Source organism: Brassica napus, chromosome A1 (genome assembly GCF_020379485.1).
Source record: "Brassica napus cultivar Da-Ae chromosome A1, Da-Ae, whole genome shotgun sequence".
In the NCBI taxonomy this organism is placed as follows: Eukaryota; Viridiplantae; Streptophyta; class Magnoliopsida; order Brassicales; family Brassicaceae; genus Brassica; species Brassica napus.
Window position 1 is genome coordinate 20,414,912 of NC_063434.1, and position 19,602 is coordinate 20,434,513.

The 19,602-nt window shown below is 34.9% G+C and overlaps 3 protein-coding genes across 4 annotated transcripts; all 3 read left to right on the top strand.

The window, feature by feature from the left end:
• Positions 1-4,246: 4,246 nt before the first annotated feature.
• LOC106422442 (defensin-like protein 206) lies at positions 4,247-5,093 on the top strand. The gene is made up of 2 exons (XM_013863234.3): positions 4,247-4,313; positions 4,396-5,093. Exons 1-2 carry the CDS (start codon positions 4,247-4,249, stop codon positions 4,560-4,562), a joined length of 234 nt encoding a protein of 77 aa, XP_013718688.2. The 3' UTR covers positions 4,563-5,093.
• A 2,164-nt stretch (positions 5,094-7,257) lies between these two features.
• LOC106422492 (defensin-like protein 206) lies at positions 7,258-7,589 on the top strand. Its single transcript, XM_013863272.2, has 2 exons — positions 7,258-7,324; positions 7,407-7,589. Exons 1-2 carry the CDS (start codon positions 7,258-7,260, stop codon positions 7,571-7,573), a joined length of 234 nt encoding a protein of 77 aa, XP_013718726.1. The 3' UTR covers positions 7,574-7,589.
• Positions 7,590-12,685: 5,096 nt separating this feature from the next.
• LOC106422441 (katanin p80 WD40 repeat-containing subunit B1 homolog KTN80.2-like) lies at positions 12,686-19,552 on the top strand. Of its 2 annotated transcripts, none has more exons than XM_048736232.1 (19): positions 12,686-13,016; positions 13,327-13,457; positions 13,604-13,721; positions 13,925-14,151; positions 14,226-14,328; positions 14,416-14,486; positions 14,594-14,668; positions 14,759-14,902; positions 15,011-15,173; positions 15,580-15,987; positions 16,083-16,340; positions 16,746-16,802; positions 16,893-17,932; positions 18,117-18,230; positions 18,358-18,432; positions 18,516-18,628; positions 18,746-18,862; positions 18,939-19,007; positions 19,141-19,552. In XM_048736232.1, exons 1-19 carry the CDS (start codon positions 12,992-12,994, stop codon positions 19,199-19,201), a joined length of 3,369 nt encoding a protein of 1,122 aa, XP_048592189.1. In that variant the 5' UTR covers positions 12,686-12,991; the 3' UTR covers positions 19,202-19,552. The 2 variants fall into 2 exon arrangements, with proteins under 2 accessions (XP_048592189.1, XP_048592186.1); XM_048736229.1 differs by having other exon boundaries at positions 12,707-13,016; positions 15,574-15,987.
• Positions 19,553-19,602: the final 50 nt, after the last annotated feature.

A 19,602-nucleotide genomic window follows, 5' to 3' on the forward strand; every position in this document is an offset into this window, starting at 1 on the left:
AGAGAGATATATATATATATATATATATATATATAGGTGACATTTTGTCTATATTCCTAGAAAAACATTGAATCTTAAACATCTAATATATCAAAACTGTATATATTCTTTTAAAAATCATATGGAGCATAAGTTGCAAAAGTGTATGAAAATATATTTTTTTCAATAAAGCTCGTCAAACTGAGTTTTATAAGTAGAAATAAACATTAGAGGCTATTACTGATAAATAGAAAGTCGCCAAACCCTTTCATCTCTCTCTAGGCTCTCTCTCTCTCTTCAAATCGTCATTTGCCTCTCTACTGCCGGTGCGTGAGTCGATGGTGGAGATGGCTTCTCCTTTTTTTATTCTTTGTTCTTTTTGCTGGAGCTTCACTGGTTTTCTCTTGTTTGATTAGTTATGTTTCAGAGGCCTAGTTTATTTTTATTTTTAGTTGTTTGGAAGAACCGAAGCCATAAGACATAGTAGATGCTGATCCTTATTATGTTAGATCTCCTATCTCGTTGCTTTTCTGGCTAATATTCGGTTTCGGGACGTCAGAGGAGATGAGACACCATCAGATCTAGAGTTTTATGTGGAAGAGGGATAGCTCTAGCATGTAAGAAGACGGTAAGAGGCTTTAGGTCGAGGCGGTAAGAAGACGTTTTTTTATATGTAGATCTAAGGTTTCTATTCAAGTGGTTTAGTCTAGTTTTTACTAAATTGATTCCGGTTTTTAATTCGAATTTTAGTTTGTAAACCCAAGAAATTAACTGGTTTAAAGGGGATAACTATTATATTAACAGAACATGTGAAAGTCAATCCAGAGATACTTAGCTCATGGGAAGCCAAAGCCCTAACAGATGAGAAAAAAATATTAAACTAATGCATATAAAATGAAGATGCTCAAAAGTACCAACATAGTGTTGCCATGATTGGTGCAATGTCTTATATGCCTTTATTTATTAATAATAACGAAGCTAATTTTTTTTCATTACCTGATTAAAAAGTCCGAAAGATTCTTGCTGAGTCTAACGATGACAAAAATAATATCACTTCTAATCATTATTTAGCTAAATCTAAAGAAACAATGAACATATAAAACGAGTATACACTACAAAGACTGCGACGACCTTCCTTTTGAATGTTTATTTTAAAACGGAGGCATCATTAAAAAATAGATAGACTTGTAAGATAATATGTAATGGAAAATAAGGCAGTGAACAATTCTGGCGACACTATGAGCTTGGGCAAACCAGAAAGAAACGAGGACTGATTATACAATGATGACAAAGTTTCAGAATATTGACTATAAATAGATAACAACACATATGATATTTCTCACCAACGATAAGTTTATTGACAAGAAAAAGAAAACACCAGGTTTAAGAAAAAGCAAAGCAAAACCGAAAGAAATGGCAAAGAACATCAACTCAGTCAGCATCACCGTTCTCTTGTTCGTCCTCTTGGTGGCTTCCACCGGTAAGTTTAAGAAAAAAATTATCTATCGCATTTTGTAGTTGTATTTTAGTTTCCTGACGCTGATGAATATGTCAATATGTAGAAATCCTCAAGAGCGAGGCTCAAACATTTTGCTTCGAGTGCGGACCGGTGCCGTTTCTAGGTACAAATGCTGATTGCTTTAACTGTTGCAAAACCAAATACGGGAGTCCTCCAGTCGTTAGTGGGGTTGTTGAGGGAAGTGAGAAACACTGTCATTGCTATTGTTGATCCTTGAAATAACCTCATGCAATCACCATGTGTAACATTTGTTTTCAGTCCGTGACATGTCTGTTTGTTTATGCTCAAACTTCTTTTGCTTCCCAATAAAACATCAAAGGGCAAAACTTATCACTGCTTTGCCCCAAGTTTATGCCTATGTTGCGTGTACTTTTGTTTCATTATGAATACAAAAACTTGTTTTTTGTTTGTGTTCCTCGTTTCAGTTCTCCATATACTCAGTCTTCTTGTCGCTAAAAGTATCTATAAATATTGAACTGGTCTTGTTGTATAAACTTGTTTCTGTCTTGACATGTTCACTAGCTAGAAAATAAAATTTTCTATACATATTACCAAAATCTGTTTTCATCCTCAAAAAGAGTACAATAGTGAACAGAAAGAGAATTATATTTTCAAAACTGCTAAGAATATGTGGATTTTTATTGAATAAGGCAGTAGATGGAATGATACAGTTAGGAAAAATAATTTTATCTTTTTCAAGATAGAAAGTGTAACATTTATTATATAATTTAGTTCATTGGGGAAATTCGAAATCTACCATATAAGAACTAAAAAGACTGTTTCTTCTTTACAAAATTCAGTACATACCAAATGTTCGATTAATATATTAATAAATGCAAAAAAAAAAAAATTAGAATTAGGTCAATCAAAAAAGAACTACGAGTAGAAATCACCAGTAATTCTTATGATAAAATAAGAATAATTAAGTGCATGTTCTCCATCATTTTTAGAGATGAACCTCAAATATACCATTTATATAAACAAAAAGAATAATTTTTGTATCAAATTTCCAGAGAATATTCAAACGAAACTCTAAATCTCAAATTTTAAACATTTTTTAATTGAATATACTAAATCTGATGTCACTAGAAATAAGTATCGGAACCGACACAAGCTTGGTCGAGTGGTATGGCGGGCTCGGAAAGGTGCTAAGCACACCGGGTTCGAAACCTACCAAACTCTGATTTACCGGCTTGTGTGGCCATGCAGCAGGAGCATCTAATTTTTATTGCGAACAACCGGGTCTATCTGGCGCCGGTGGATAGACAACCAAAGAATTAGTTGGTTTGATTTCCATCCGGTACCCTCGGTTATCAAAAACAGTATATATAAATACTAAAACCTAATGATAAAAAGAGAAATATAGGTTACATATTTCCTATATTCCTAGACAAACATTGAATCTTTACCATCAAATATATCAAAACTGTATATGTTTTAAAAAAAATCATATGCAAATCCAAAACATAGCATAAATTCAAAATTGTATGAAAATATAGTTTTTCATGAAAACTCGTCATACTGAGCCATATAAGTAGATATAAACATTAGAGGCTATTACTGATAAAAACAAAAGTTTCCAAACCCATCCATCTCTCTCTAGGCCCTCTCTCTCTTCAAATCATCATTTGCCTCTCTAATGCCGGTGCGTGAGTTGATGGCGGAGATGGATTGTACTTTTTAATTCTTTGTTCTTTTTTCTGGAGCTTCACTGGTTTTCTCATGTTTGATCCTGGTTATGTCAGATCTCCCATCTCGTTGCTTTTCTGGCTTATATTCGGTTTCGGGATGCCGGAGGAGATGAGACACTATCAGATCTAGTGTTTTATGTGGAAGAGGGCTAGTTCTGGCATGTCAAAAGTGTAGGTGATTTTGCCATGTGACTTATTCGGTTGCTCTTTTGACGTCTTACAGGGTTTCTGCTGAGGTGGTGTAGGTTTTCTGGGATGCTGGGCTTAACCACCTTTGTAGGCGGTTGATCGTTAGAAGACTACTTCTCTTTATGTGTAGATCTAGGGATTCTTTTCAATTGGTTTAATCCCGTTTTTACTAGATTGATACCGGTTTTTCACTCGAATTTTAATTTGTAAACCCAAGAAATTAACTGGTTTATAGGGGATAACTATTGTATTAACAGAAAATGTGAAAGTCTATCCAGAGATATTTAGGTCATGAGAAAACAAAGCTCTAGAAGATGAGAAAAAAAAAATTAAATTAATGCATATGAAATGAAGATGCTCAAAAGTACCAACATAGTGTTGCCATGATTGGTGCAATGTCTTATAAGCCTTTATTTATAAATGAATAACGAAGCCAGATTTTTTACATTTCCTGACTAAAAAGTCCTAAAGATTCTTGCTGAGTCTACCGATGACAAAAACAATATCACTTTTAATCATTATTTTGCTAAACCTAAAGAAACAATGAACATATAAAATGAGTATGCACTACAAAGACAGCGAGGACCTTTCTTTTGCTGATTATTTCAAAACGGAGGCATCATTAAAAAAATAGATAGACTTGTAAGATAATATGTAATGGAAAATAAGGCAGTGAACAATTCTGGCGACACTATGAGCTTGGGCAAACCAGAAAGAAACGAGGACTGATTATACAATGATGACAAAGTTTCAGAATATTGACTATAAATAGATAACAACACATATGATATGTCTCACCAACGATAAGTTTATTGACAAGAAAAAGAAAACACCAGGTTTAAGAAAAAACAAGGCAAAACCGAAACAAATGGCAAAGAACATCAACTCAGTCAGCATCACCGTTCTCTTGTTCGTTCTCTTGGTGGCTTCCACCGGTAATTTTAAAAACAAAATTATCTATTGTATTTTTTAGTTGTATTTTAGTTTTCTTACGCTGATGAATATGTCAACATGCAGAAATCCTCAAGAGCAAGGCTCAAACATTTTGCTTCGAGTGCGGACCGGTGCCGTTTCTAGGTACAAATGCTGATTGCTTTAACTGTTGCAAGACCAAATACGGGAGTCCTCCAGTCGTTAGTGGGGTTGTTGAGGGAAGTGAGAAACACTGTCATTGTTATTGTTGATCCTTGAAATAACCTCATGCAATCACCATGTGTAACATTTGTTTTCAATCAGTGACATGTCTGTTTGTGTCTGCTCAAGCTTCTTTTGCTTCCCAATAAAACATCAAGGGCAAAACTTATCATTGCTTTGCCCCTAGTTTATGCCTATGTTGTGTGTACTTTTATTTCATTATGAATACAAAAAGTTTTTTTTTTGTGTTTGTGTTCCTCGTTTCAGTTCCCCATATACTCAGTCTTCTTGTCGCTAAAAAGTATCTATAAATATTGAACTGGTCTTGTTGTATAAACTTGTTTGCGTCTTGACATGTTCACTAGCTAGAAAAATTAAATTTGCTATATATAATACCAAAATCGGTTTTCATCCTGAAAAAGAGTTCTATAGTGAACAGAAATATAATTATATATTCAAAAATGCTAAGAATATGTGGATTTTTATTGAATAAGGCAGTAGATGGAATGATACAGTTAGGAAAAATAATTTTATGTTTTTCTAGATAGAGAGTGTAACATTCATTATATAATTTAGTTCATGGGGAAAATTCGAAATCTACCATATAAGAACTAAAAAAGTTTTTCTTCTTTACAAAATTCGATACATACCAAATGATCGATTAATAAATTAGTAAATGCGAAAAAAAAATTCTAGGATTAGGTCAATCAAAAAAGTAATACGAGTAGAAAATAACATTAATTGCTTCTTAAGATAAAATGAGAATAATTTAGTGCATATTCTCCATTATTTTAGAGATAAACCCAAAATATACAATAAAAATAAACAAAAAGTATAATTTTTGTATAAAATTTCCTGAGAGAATTCAAAACGAAAGTCGAAATCTCAAATTCTAAATATTTTTTTATTGAATATACTAAATCTGATGGAACGATGTCACTAGAAATAAGTATTAGAACCGACACAAGCGTGGTCGAGTTGTACGTTGGGCTCGAAAAAGTGCTAAGCACACGGGGTTCAAAATCTACCAAACTCTGAATTACCGGCTTGTGTGGCCATCCTACACAAATATCTAATTTCCATTACAAACAACCGATTCTATCTGGCACCGGAGGACAAACGCCCAAAGAATTAGTCGGTTTGATTTCAGTACGGATACCCTCGGTTATCAAAACAAAATATATAAAAATACTAGAACCTAATGGTAAAAAGAGATATATAGGTGACTTATTTCCTATATTCCTAGAAAAACATTGCTTTACCATTTAATATACCAAAACTGTATATATTCTTTCACAATTCATATGAAACCCAAAACATAGCATAAGTTGCAAAATTATATGAAAATATAGTTTTTTCAATAAAACTCGTCAAACTGAGCCATATGAGTAGAAATAAACATTAGAGGCTATTACTGATAAAAAGAAAGTCGTCAAACCCTTCCATCTCTCTCTCTCTCTCACTTCAAATTGTCATTTGCCTCTTTAATGCCGGTGCGTGAGTCGATGGTGGAGATGGCTTTTCCATTTTTTATTCTTTGTTCTTTTTGCTGGAGCTTCACTGGTTTTCTCTTCTTTGATTAGTTATGTTTTAGAGGCCCAATTATTTTTTATTTTTAGTGGTTTGAAAAAACCGAAGCCATACGACATAGTAGCTGTCGATCCTGGTTATGTCAGATCTCCTATCTCGTTGCTTTTCTGCCTAATATTTCGTTTCGGGACTTCAGAGGAGATGAGAGACCATCAGATCTAGAGCTTTATGTGGAGGAGGGCTAGTTCTGACATCTCAAAAGTGTCGGTAATTTTGCCATGTGACTTATTTGGTTGCTCTCCCCACGTCTTATGGGGTAGCTGCTGAGGTGGTGTAGCTTGTTGGGGATGCTCGGCTTAACAACCTTCGTTGGCGGTGGGTGGGGGGAGGGGAGGGGCTTTAGGTCGACGCTGTTAGAAGACGACTTTTCTTTATGTGTAGATCTAGGGTTTCTATTCAATTGGTTTAATCTAGTTTTTATTAGATTGATTCCGGTTTTTAACTCGAATTTTAGTTTGGAAACCCATGAAATTAACTGGTTTAAAGGGGATAACTATTATATTAACAGAAAATGTGAAAGTCAATCCAGAGATAACAGAAAATGTGAAAGTCAATGTGAAAATGTGAAAGTCAATTCATGAGAAGCCAAAGCCCTAACAGATGAGAAAAAAAAATTTAATTAATGCATATAAAATGAAGATGCTCAAAAGTATCAACATAGTGTTGCCATGATTGGTGCAATGTCTTATAAGCCTTAATTTATGAATGAATAACGAAGCCATATTTTTTTTCATCACCTGATTAAAAAGTCCGAAAGATTCTTGCTGAGTCTAACGATGACAAAAACTATATCACTTCTAATCATTATATAGCTAAAACTAACGAAACAGTGAACATATAAAATGAGTATACACTACAAAGACTGCGACGACCTTCCTTTTGAATGATTATTTCAAAACGGAGGCATCACTAAAAAATAGATAGACTTGTAAGATAATATGTAATGGAAAATAAGGCAGTGAACAATTGTGGCGACACTATGAGCTTGGGCAAACCAGAAAGAAACGAGGACTGATTATACAATGATGACAAAGTTTCAGAATATTGACTATAAATATATAACAAGACATATGATTTGTCTCACCAACGATAAGTTTATTGACACGAAAAAGAAAACACCAGGTTTAAGAAAAAAGCAAGGCAAAACCGAAACAAATGGTAAAGAACATCAACTCAGTCAGCATCACCGTTCTCTTGTTCGTCCTCTTGGTGGCTTCCACCGGTAATTTTAAGAAAAAAGTTCTCTATCGCATTTTGTAGTTGTATTTTAGTTTTCTGACGCTGATGAATATGTCAACATGCAGAAATCCTCAAGAGCGAGGCTCAAACATTTTGCTTCGAGTGCGGACCGGTGCCGTTTTTAGGTACAAATGCTGATTGCTTTAACTGTTGCAAAACCAAATACGGGAGTCCTCCAGTCGTTAGTGGCGTTGTTGAGGGAAGTGAGAAACACTGTCATTGCTATTGTTGATCCTTGAAATAACCTCATGCAATTACCATGTGTAACATTTGTTTTAAATCGGTGACATGTCTGTTTGTTTATTCTCAAGCCTCTTTTGCTTCCCAATAAAACATCAAGGGCAAAACGTATCATTGCTTTGCCCCAAGTTTATGCCTATGTTGTGTGTACTTTTGTTTCATTATGAATACAAAAACTTGTTTTGTGTTTGTGTTCCTCGTTTCAGTTCCCCATACACTCAATCTTCTTACCGCTAAAAAGTATCTATAAATATTGAACTGGTCTTGTTGTATAAACTTGTTTGTCTCTTGACATGTTCACTAGCTACAAAAATAAAATTTGCTATATTAAATACCAAAATCGGTTTTCATCCTCAAAAAGAGTTCTATAGTGAACAGAAATATAATTACATATCCAAAATGCTAAGAATATGTGGATTTTTATTGAATAAGGCAGTAGATGGAATGATACAGTTAGGAAAATAATTTTATGTTTTTCTAGATAGAGAGTGTAACATTCATTATATAATTTAGTTCATGGGGGAAAATTCGAAATCTACCATATAAGAACTAAAAAAAGTGTTTCTTCTTTACAAAATTCGATACATACCAAATGATCGATCAATAAATTAGTAAATGATAAAAACAAATTCTAGAATTTGGTCAATCAAAAAAGTAATACGAGTAGAAAACAACATTAATTTCTTCTTAAGTTAAAATGAGAATAATTTAGTGCATGTTCTTCATTATTTTAGAGATAAACATCAAATATACCATTTAAATAAATAAAAAGATTAATTTTTGTAACAAATTTCCTGAGAGGATTCAAACCGAAACTCTAAATCTCAAATTCTAAACATTTTTTAATTGAATATACTAAATCTGATGGAACGATATCCCTAGAAATAAGTATCAGAACCGACACAAGCGTGGTCGAGTGGTACAGCAGGCTCGGAAAGGTGCTAAGCACACCGGGTTCAAAACCTACCAAACTCTGATTTACCGGCTTGTGTGGCCATGCAACACAAGTATCTAATTTCCATTGCGAACAACAACCGGGTCTATCTGGTGCCGATGGACAAACACCAAAGAATTAGTCGGTTTGATTTCAGCCCGGATACCTTCGGTTATCAGAAACAATATATATAAATACTAGAACCTAATGATAGAAAGAAAAATATAGGTGACATATTTTCTATATTCCTAGAAAAACATTGAATCTTTACCATCTAATATATCAATACTGAATATAAATTCTTTTAAAATAATATGCAAATCCAAAACATAGCATAAGTTGCAAAATTGTATGAAAATAATAATAAAAGCATGGTTGACACGTGGTTGATGCGTGTCCGCGTTTCTTCAAACGAGATCAAAGAAAGCAGTGCCGAAATCTTCGTCGGAAAGCCAACAATCTCCATCTCGAACTTGTGTGAGCCTTCTTGCATGTTTGTCCACCTTCAATCTCCGTCAATTGCAAGATCTTCTTCTCTAGTTGTTAGATTTGATCCTAGGGAAGAGCTTTAGAAGAAAATGATCGAAACTTGTCAGAACACTAACCCTTATGGAAGCTCTGACTCATCTAGTATATGTCATGGACCTCTGAAGCATGATCCAAATCTTATTTTTTGATCTTCATGGAGACTACGCATGAACATGAGCAAAGCTTGATACCACTTCCGATTCAAGAGCCGAGCTTGTCTAACAAAGAGAAATCCAGCCTCCCAATCCACCAGTGTAAACATATCAATGCGGAAGGAGAAAAACTCAACTTTACTCTATTTGATTTCAAAACCAGGTTAGGAAAGTATAAAACTTGAAGAACATGAAGATCAACACAACCAAGTTTTGAAAATACACAAAAAATTACCCAAAGCGAAATGGCCTTGTTTTTGACTAAAGAGAAAAAGTTTGGTTTGAGATAGTTAACTAGAAGCAAATTGGTTTGTGAATGTTTACAATAAATTGAATATTTATTACGAGACTAGTTAGTCATATGGGGTGTAATGAATTACTCTTGGCTGTTAGATCGGTTTTCCTAGAAGAAGATCCAACGGTTTAGGATTAGTTTTATAGTGATTTTTAATGACTAAAGTTCTCTCATCACCTTTTATTCATCATTATTTAATACTTTCAATATGCAAATATATAAAAAATATAGACATTAAAATAAAAAATAATTTTTTTCTTTTTATTTTGACATCCATATGTATATATATTATAATACTTCAATTTTTTTTTAGTTTGGTACATATATTAACATCGTGGACAGTTTTCAGGTGGATATATATATATATGTTGTGGACAAGAGTCACGTGAATGTGTTTTTTATAAACAAGTTTGTGGTGGATGTGTTCTTATGGACAAGCTCTTACAATTATAGTTGTGTAACTATGATTTTTTGTGAACATTTTATTCTAGACGAAACTCTTGTTTTAAGTTAATTTATCTAGGATTTGTGTTGTTTGTTTGAAAATAGTCCATATAGAGAACGTATTGTGACCTTTTATAAGAGGGAAAGGGATTAAGCTTTTTTTGTGGACACGATTATGTGGACACAGCTTCTGTGGACACAATTTATGTAGATACGAAAATGTTATAAAAATTTTGTGGACAAAATATATTTGTATCCATATATATATTTTTGATATTTTATTAAGTAATTTCTAATGGACATAAAAAGTGTGGATATGAGTTGATAAGAAAATTATTGTTACGAGTTAAAGTAAATAATTAAAAGTTTAGAACAAAATCAAGAGAATTTATAAGTCAATTAAAAAATGTTGAGGTCAAATTGTAAAAATCTAAAACACAGAAGGACCACATATGTAAAATAGAGTAATTTGACCATTGTTAATTAAAAGTTTGGAACAAAATCAAGAGAATTTATAAGTAAATTAAAAAATGTTGAGGTCAAATTGTAAAAATCTAAAACACAGAAGGACCACATATGTAAAATAGAGTAATTTGACCATTGTTACTTCTAGAGCTTTCTCTCTGCAACAGAAGCGACGACGAAGACTACAAACGGCTGCCACGGCGGACCTCCACTGTATCCATCTCTACTATATCAATCCTCACGTCTTCCACCACAACCGCTTCCACTGTGGTATCCACGACCACGTCCTCCACCATCCCACTTTTTCCATGGATTGAGCTTCGTCACTTTGTCGATAGGAAGTAAGGAGACTTAAGATTATGAATTAGAAATAGAAAAAAGTAAACCGATGAGATTTTCGAAAGTTAGAAAAAAAAAGAAGGAAGAAGCTTGGTTCTGAAAGTAACAAGAGAAAAATATGGTTGAAAGGGTATATTGATCATTCAATATCCATAGAGTGTGTCAATCAGAAAAAAAGTGTCTAATCGGGAAATTGGAAAACTTAAAGTGTCTATGAGAGTAAATATTTCAAAATATAATGAGGTTAGAAATGTGCGACAATGTCTTGAGAAACAAACAAAACGAAGAGAAATGACGTGTCCCCTCAGCTATCCAATAATGTTTCCGATATAATAAAAACTAGATTTTGACCCGCGCAGGCGCGCGGGTGTATATTTTGAAAAATATGTTGATATTTGTTTTTCATGTAATTATTAAGATTTGAAAAAATGAATCCGAAGAACATAACCGATACCGATCCAAAAATATAGTACCAAATCCGAATATAAATTGATTAAATATTCTAATTATTCAAAATTTTGTTATTTAGAGAACCGAATCTGATCCGAACCGAAGTATTTGGGTATCCGAATTTATCTAAAAATAGATTTATATACTTATATATATTAATTATTTTTAGATTTAACATATATAAAACATCAAAAATGATACTTTTAAATTGGTTTAAATACTTGAAAATATATATAGATAGTCAAAAGTAAATATCTGAAATAGATAAAGTATACTCAAATCACCAAAAATACTTAAAATAATTATTGATTCCGTATCCAAATTTTTAAATCAAGCCAATTGATATGTTAAGCTTAAGTATTATGACATATGTTATTCAAATTTATACGTAATATATTATTTTATTTATACATTTTGAGAAATTTAAAATATATAATGATTTAAGACTTTAAAAATAATTTAAATTAGTTATCCAAACCCAAACCAAACCCGCAAAGATCCAAATCGAACTCAAACCAAAATTAGAAACATTTTAATAAAGCTGAAATCTTTGACCCCGAAAACCGAAATACAAACCGATCAGAACCAAACCCGTATGGGTACCCAAAAGCCCATCCCTAGTCATTATTATATATCGTATTTTATCATCATATAATTAATCGTATTTTATATGTACCATCATATAAGTAAGTATATAATTAATAGTATTTTATACATACCATCATATAAATAATTACATATATTATATTTTTAAAACTTAATATGAAATATAAAAATCATAATTTGAGTTGGTATTTCAAACTGTGCTTTGTATTGTATTTTTCTTATATATATTGACAATATTTTTTTATAATGGTTATTGAAAAATAGTTTAGTAAAAATCTATTTTTGAATATATGTATATTTTTGAATCAATTTTTGATATAAATCAAATTTGAATTATTATTTTGATTTGAAATATGTATATAAAGTTTAAATTTTGTTTTATGGTTAGTTTAGAAAAAAAAAATTAGGCAATTAGATAGATCCATTTTGGTATATTTTAAAAGTGGCCTAGATAACTTTCAATTTTTTTAAAAAACATAAGCCCATTACTTTTTTTCTTAATACTACTATCCTTGTTTTCAAACAAAATTTTTTTTTTTTTAAAAAACTGCAATCCATGTTTCCAAACACTCCAAATTTTTTAATAGCCCTATTCAAATCTCCAAACAATCTAATTTTGTACTTGAGTTTTAATAAGATAGATAATAAAGACTCAAATAGTTTAATTTCGATGGAGTTGGGGAAAAAACTGAAACCAGGTAGAGTCAGTTGAGAGCAAGGGTGTTTCCGTAACCTCAAGAATTCAGTGGCCAGACAAAGGGTATTTTCGTCAGAATAGAGAAAAACGAGGGACGAAGAAACTACAGTGCAGGTCCACTGTCCAAGAAAAATGGCTAAATAATTTAAAAATTAAAAAATTAAAACGACCGACCGATATAGATTAAATAAAATGTGAAATTGTGAGAAAAAAGAAAAAACTTGTTCGTCGCTTTACCATTTTCTTCTTCTTCCTTGTCACTGTTTGAATCTGATTATTGGCTACGTTTCCTTCCCCCCCCCCCCCCCTGGATCAGATTCTTTTGGATTTCGAAATCGCAACGGGAAGCAACCTCCTCCTCTCCCTTTGCATCTCTTCAAAATCTTGAGCTCTGTCGTGTAGTGACAATTCGGATTTTCGCAGCTCCGATTCACCTTTTTCGATCGATTTCGGAAGCTGCAGATTCGATTCTGGATTCAGATTTTTATTTGCAGGACAACATGGCCAAGCGTGGATATAAGCTGCGTATCCTTAATACTTTTCTTTATCGCCATTTTTATTTTATTTTAAGATGGATTAATAAAATTGAATAAAGAATAGATTTTAGCTCCAAAGAACCCATTTCTAGTTTTTGTTAGTTGATAAAATGGTTTTGATGAGCTTCAGTTTTTAGTCAGCATTTCAATAATTAATTGTCTGCTTAACCAAATCTATAGTGTATATGGTAGAAAAACAAAATTATTCTATTAAATGCTATATGTTCTGCTTCAAAAAGGCTGTTTGATCTGTTCTTGTGTAGACTTTGTTTAAAACTTGACTTGATTTGGGGACTTAGAGGAGTTTTTGGCACATTCTGCAAATGTAAATTGCCTGAGCATCGGAAAGAAGACGTCACGGCTCCTTATTACTGGCGGTGATGATTACAAGGTCAACCTTTGGGCCATCGGCAAGCCTACTTCTTTAATGGTACCTTTTCACATTTTCCTCCCTTCTCTAAGATTTTGTTTTATTCTGCTCCATCTCAACGTGTATCAAAATGATTTTTGTTTCTAGTAACGACAGACTGTTTTTTTTGGTTAGAAGAATGATGCTATCTATGTTCTTATTTGCAGAGTTTGTGTGGACATACTAGTGCAGTGGATTCACTAGCTTTTGACTCGGCTGAAGTTTTGGTTCTTGGTGGAGCTTCTTCCGGTCTGATCAAGCTCTGGGATCTCGAAGAAGCAAAGAGTTAGTTGATTCATTTTCGGCTCTCCTTTACATGATTTTGTTGCCTCTTATATGGCTTGAGCTAGTTCAGTTGAATGGGCACGTACAAGATACCGGTTGAGTTATTGTAGATGTGGACTATTGATCTTTTCTTTTGAGCATATCTATCCTTTACTTTAGAATAATAAGGTCTACCATTTTTGACTCTTGCTCTTGAAGTGTAGTGGTTCGAGCTTTTACTGGACATAGATCCAGTTGTTCTGCTGTTGAGTTTCATCCATTTGGTGAATTTTTGGCATCCGGATCAAATGACACGAGTCTGAAGATTTGGGACATCAGGAAGAAGGGGTGCATACAGACCTACAAGGGGCATACTCGTGACATCAACACTATCAAATTTAGTCCCGATGGTCGTTGGGTAGTGACAGGAGGACTTGACAATGCTGTAAAGGTAAGAACTGCATTGTTGTTCTTGTGCTCATACATGTGTTCTTTTAACAATATACTTTTGATCGTATCCTATAGGTATGGGATTTGACTGCTGGAAAGCTTATACATGATTTTAAGTTTCATGAAGGATCTATCCGTTCGCTAGACTTCCACCCACTTGAGTTCCTCCTAGCTACTGGTTAGTCTGAATTCTTCAATTTTAGGCATTTTAGTGGTAATTTGGTTCACAAGTTTTACATTGAGGTCTTGTGATTACATTATTCAGGCTCGGCTGACAGGACCGTAAAGTTCTGGGATTTGGAAACGTTTGAATTGATTGGGTCTACCCGACCAGAGGTAACTAATCTGTTAGGAGAGTTTTAATGTTTCAAGAGAATCTATCACAGAGTTTCTTGGTCTTGAAACGATCTTTTTCTTTGCATGTGCTTTTATTTGTTTCACAGGACACTGGAGTTCGTTCAATCAAATTTCATCCAGATGGGCGAACCCTTTTTTGTGGTTTGGATGATGGCTTAAAGGTTTTGATTTGTCTTTGTTTTTTGATGAGCTATGCCATATTTAGAGATCTCAAGTATTGATCCATTGATAGATAATGCTCATAAATTCAGGTTTATTCTTGGGAGCCAGTGGTTTGTCATGATAGTGTTAATATGGGATGGTCAACTCTTGGTGACTTATGCATCAGCGAAGGGAAGCTCATGGGTTGTTCGTACTACCAAAATTCCGTAGGGATTTGGGTCTCTGATATATCAGTATGTCAGCTATTGTGATTCTCTATTCCTTTCGAAAGTTATGTGAAGCTTATGATTAAAGTTTCAAAGGCTCATGCTCTTTCTTCTTTTGTCCTTAATTGTAATCAGCAAATTGAACCATATGGCATTGGATCTACGGATAAAAAAGAATGCGTGGAGAAAGTACTCAGCGTTCTGAACGATCAGTCTTCCGAGAGAGTAAAGAGTGGTGCCAGGCGCAGCCCATCTCCAGATTATGAGACAAAAGAGATCAAAAACATATACATCGACTGTGAGTGAATGTTAACTTTCTTTCTTTGAAATGAAAATCGAAAAGAATCCTGCCATACTCTACTTGAAAGAACAAGCTCAATCACATTCTGATGTAGGAAAGTCCTGTACGCTAGCCTACAACTGGCTGTCATGCTACCATTCGAGTCAGTACTAAAATGCTTATTTGCCATGGAACATTAACGGAGATCAATAACTCCACTTTGCCTGTTTTAGTGATAGAAAGCTAGTCATATATTTTCCCGCATATGTGTTTATTCATAGCCATAACTATTGTGAGCTGGATTGTGATTTTCAGTCTTTAGTGTCAGCCTGTGTGCTGCATCAGCGTAATTATGTACGTCTCTTACTTCGGTATGCTTATGATTAAATTTGGTCTAATATTCTCTCGTTTTTCAAAGCCACAGGTGGAAATTCAACTGTTGCTGATAAGCCAGGATCACGAAGTACATCTAAAGTCAATGCAACATCTACTGGACAAGCAGGGGATAAGTCTTTCATATTGCATGGTGATACTGGGAAGGACTCTTCTGATTCAGGAAAGGAATCTATCACTTTCTCAAAAACGAAGCCAGGCATGCTGCTGAGACCAGCTCATGTGAGAAAAACGCCATCAAAGCAGTCAGTGGCTGTTCAATCTAGTACTCCGAAACAAAGCGGATCGGACGGTGAGAAAACGCTGGATACTAAGACTGTTCTTGATTCGGAAGAGAGTGGTAGAAAACCATTTGACGCCAGTGATTCAATCATCAAGAGTATAACCAGCAAGTTTGAGAAGGCTTTATTTCCAGAATCACCAACTGATGAAGCGAAATGTAAGTTCTCCCAGCGCACACTTCAGTTTCTCCAGATTTGAGCTTTCAGATAGTATAATCCTATCTTATTGGAATCTCTTTCAATTTTGTCTCAGCTATGCTGCTGAAACCGCCTCGCGTGCAGAGATCACCAAATACTAAGTACAATGAGACAAGATGGGCGGTGTCTGTTGATTCTGAAAATTTAGACAGTCACCAAAGTGGTTTTGAGGAATCGAGAGACGCAGACTTGCCAATAGAGCTTGCGGATGACAGAGGGTGTAACCCGACTGAGGAGGATACCAGTGATGCGATCATTTTAAGCAAGCCAGAACGAGTTTTAACGCCAGAGAAAACTGGTGATGAGCAGAAAGGTAAGTACTCCATTACTTATTCTAAATCAGATCTGACTAATTAATGGGCATTTCCACTTGTGGGGTCAAGCTAACATTTGTGCAAGTTTGATGTGTTAGGCTTCGACTTGTATTTGTAATCTGTTTAATACGTGCGAGTTACTAGATTTAAAAAACAGCATACAACACAAATGAAAATTAAACTAAAAGAGCTACTTTAGGGTTTGAAGTTACTAAGAACCGCAATCTTGAAAAAGATGAATAAGGCAGCAGAGAAATAATAGCAGTAGCGTATAGGTTGCTAAATCTCAATTTCTGCTACTTTTACACTGAATTGCTTCACACTTTTTTTTGGTTGGGTCAAGTTACTTGGTTTGGGGCTACAGTCAGTTTGCAAGTGATTGATATAAGTATTCTGCTGTGCAGGCGTGGAATCCCCTGGAGGTAGCAAAGAATCAGACTCTGTGAAGGTTGTTAGAGGAGGTTAGCCATTCAAAGTTTTGTGTCTTTGTTTTCTTTGGTAGCATAGAAATCATCTGGTTATTGATTTATTAAGAATTGCTATGTTTGCAGTAAAAGTTGTTTCCGGGAGGACACGGTCATTGGTTGAGAGGTTTGAGAGAAGAGAAACAATTACTCCTTCGGAAGAAGATAAAGCAGCCAGTGCAGCAACAGTTCAGAGCACTAATTCTGTGGAGGAAGAGGCCAAATCAGCATCTATACCAGCAGTTAGCACAACGCCTACCCAAGTTATGCCAGTTAAACTTGATGAGGCAACTAACTCGACTACAGTTGAAGCTCCTGTGGTATCAACACGACGACCTAGGAGTATTCCAGCCAGAGTAATGCCTGTGGTTCTTGGTCGGGACACAAACATGTCAACTGATGTGCCTTCTGTAACATTAACAGGACATGATAGGACTTCGGCTGCTAATTTGACATCTGACGAGTCTTCTGTAACATCAACACGACAATCTAGGTCTTCCCCAGCCCCGGTTATGCCTGTGGTACTCAATCAGACAACAAAAATGAAATCTGATGACCCTCCTGTAACATCAACACGGCCTGATAGGAGTTCGGCTGCTAATTTGACATCTGATGAGTCTCCTGTATCATCAAGACGACAAGCGACTTCTCCAGCCCCAGTTACGCCTCTGATACTCAATCGGAGTCGGTCAACTAACATGAAACCTGATGAACCTCATGTAATACCAAGAAGACCACTGAGGAGTTCTTCAACGCGTATAAGGCCTGTGATGCTCAATCAAACAACTAACACGCATGACGAGCGTCCTGTACAATCAACACGATCAGCTAGGACTTCACCAGCCCGTGTAATACCTATGAAACTCAGTCAAGCAGATGATATCCCATCTTATGAGCTTCCAGTTGCATTAACACGGTCAGCTAGGAACTCTCCTGTTCGTGCAATTCCTTCTAAAATCAATCAAGCAAATAATGTGACATCTGATGCATCACATATAAGATCCAGGCATCGATTTAGCCCAACTCAAACGCTGGCAACACCTTCAGTAATTGATCAAATGGCTGATATGACACTGGATGAGGCACATATAACACAAACTCAACCAGATTATGATATCTCGAAACAGGTAATCTTCAATTGATAAGTTTGGGCAACTAATAGATATATGACTTTCTCCATCTTTGAAATGTATCTTGCTGGATATTGTCGTCTCCGATGCTACACAAGAAATATGAATTTGCAAGGATGACTGACAAAGTTGAAAGATATGTGAACATAACACAACTATTTGATTTGTTTGGCTTGTGCAGAAGGAAGATCCTCGGATATCTGAGAGGGAGAATGAAGATGACATCAGTGAGACATTAATGCAAACTCATAATGAGGTCTTAAACACTCTTCAATCAAGGTTGACAAAATTACAGGTAAAATTTAGCTCTCCTGTTCTGTTCTTTTTGTCTCTTGTTCTTTTTTCCTCTTATTGTTTGATTTTTCATAAATCTATTTTCTTAGCGTGGGTTAAGCGGTTGTTGATATATCACAAACGTGCAGATTGTAAGACATTTTTGGGAACGTAACGATATTAAAGGCGCAATCATGGCATTGAAAAAGCTGTCCGATCACTCGGTATGTATCCCAGTAGATTACTTTTGCATATCCTTTAAATGCTTAAATGTCTAGAAAATGCTGACTCACTTAAACTGGAACAGGTTCAAGCAGATGTGATCAGTATTCTAACAGACAAACCAGAGATTCTTACGCTGGATCTGTTTTCGCAATTAGCACCTGTCCTCACAGGCTTATTGGGGAGCAGGACTGAAAGGTAAATTATATATTCTCTTTGTCTTGGACTATGGTTTGCTTTGAGCTTCAGATATAAAATTAATTTAAGAGAGGAAAGCAAAATGTCTTTATCACATGTGATTTCAATTTTGTATAGGCCTGTAAGTGTCTCCTTGGAAATGCTCTTGAAATTAGTAGCAGTGTTCGGTGCAGTTGTACAATCAAATGTTTCAGCAAGACGAAGTGTTGGTGTTGATCTTCATGCAGAAGAAAGGTAATTTCCGCTCGTTACCTTCTTTCACACTTAATTCTCTTTTATCGGAAAGTTTAAAAAAATTGAGGAAATGCAGATTACAGATCTGCCAAAGTTGTTCTGCGGAATTGCAGAAGGTTCAAAAGATCCTTCCACTACTCACCAGGTGAAAGAAACATCTAAAACCTAGTTCTGAATCAGCCGTGTCTAGTTGGAGAGTAAATCTAATGGTTGGTGTTTGCTTCGGTTGTGTAATTTTGTTCCCTCTTGTTTTTGTTCTATTTTTCATATAAATACAGAAGAGGAGGTCTCATAGCTAGAAAGGCTCAAGAACTAAACTTAGTTCTTCAGACACCATAACTACAGGTCCAAGATTCAAGACCACTCGGAATCATTTTGAAACTGTGTTCTCTCCATGAGTTTTGCAATATGTATGTTATCAAGAACTGTCTCCATGTTCCTTCCAGCGATTTGGTATCGGTTGCTTTGAAGATTCGCTGAGAACTCGCAGTTTCTTGTGGCAGAATTTTGCTCTAGAATCGCCCTTCCCGTAGAATATCTCCCCCTAAAAATCAGTACATGCTGTAAATGGATGTTACGTGATTCAGTAACTCACAAGTGTTTAGCTGCAATGGAAGTTTACAATGTTTCTCTCTATCTCTCCACGTGGATGTAATGAGGAGATTTCGGGTATATGAATATTTCTTTTCATTTGGCAATCTACGTTAGGTCCACTTGAACCTTACATTTGGAATGGGTCG

Bases quoted from the DNA above. Each gene is read 5' to 3' on its own strand.
- LOC106422441 (XM_048736229.1), top strand. From the start codon at position 12,992: ATGGCCAAGCGTGGATATAAGCTGC. The intron at 15,174-15,573 runs GTGAGTGAATGT...CGTTTTTCAAAG, and splicing joins CAAAAACATATACATCGACT to CCACAGGTGGAAATTCAACT. The intron at 18,231-18,357 runs GTAAAATTTAGC...ACAAACGTGCAG, and splicing joins CAAGGTTGACAAAATTACAG to ATTGTAAGACATTTTTGGGA.
- LOC106422442 (XM_013863234.3), top strand. From the start codon at position 4,247: ATGGCAAAGAACATCAACTCAGTCAGCATCACCGTTCTCTTGTTCGTT. The intron at 4,314-4,395 runs GTAATTTTAAAA...GTCAACATGCAG, and splicing joins TCTCTTGGTGGCTTCCACCG to AAATCCTCAAGAGCAAGGCT.
- LOC106422492 (XM_013863272.2), top strand. From the start codon at position 7,258: ATGGTAAAGAACATCAACTCAGTCAGCATCACCGTTCTCTTGTTCGTC. The intron at 7,325-7,406 runs GTAATTTTAAGA...GTCAACATGCAG, and splicing joins CCTCTTGGTGGCTTCCACCG to AAATCCTCAAGAGCGAGGCT.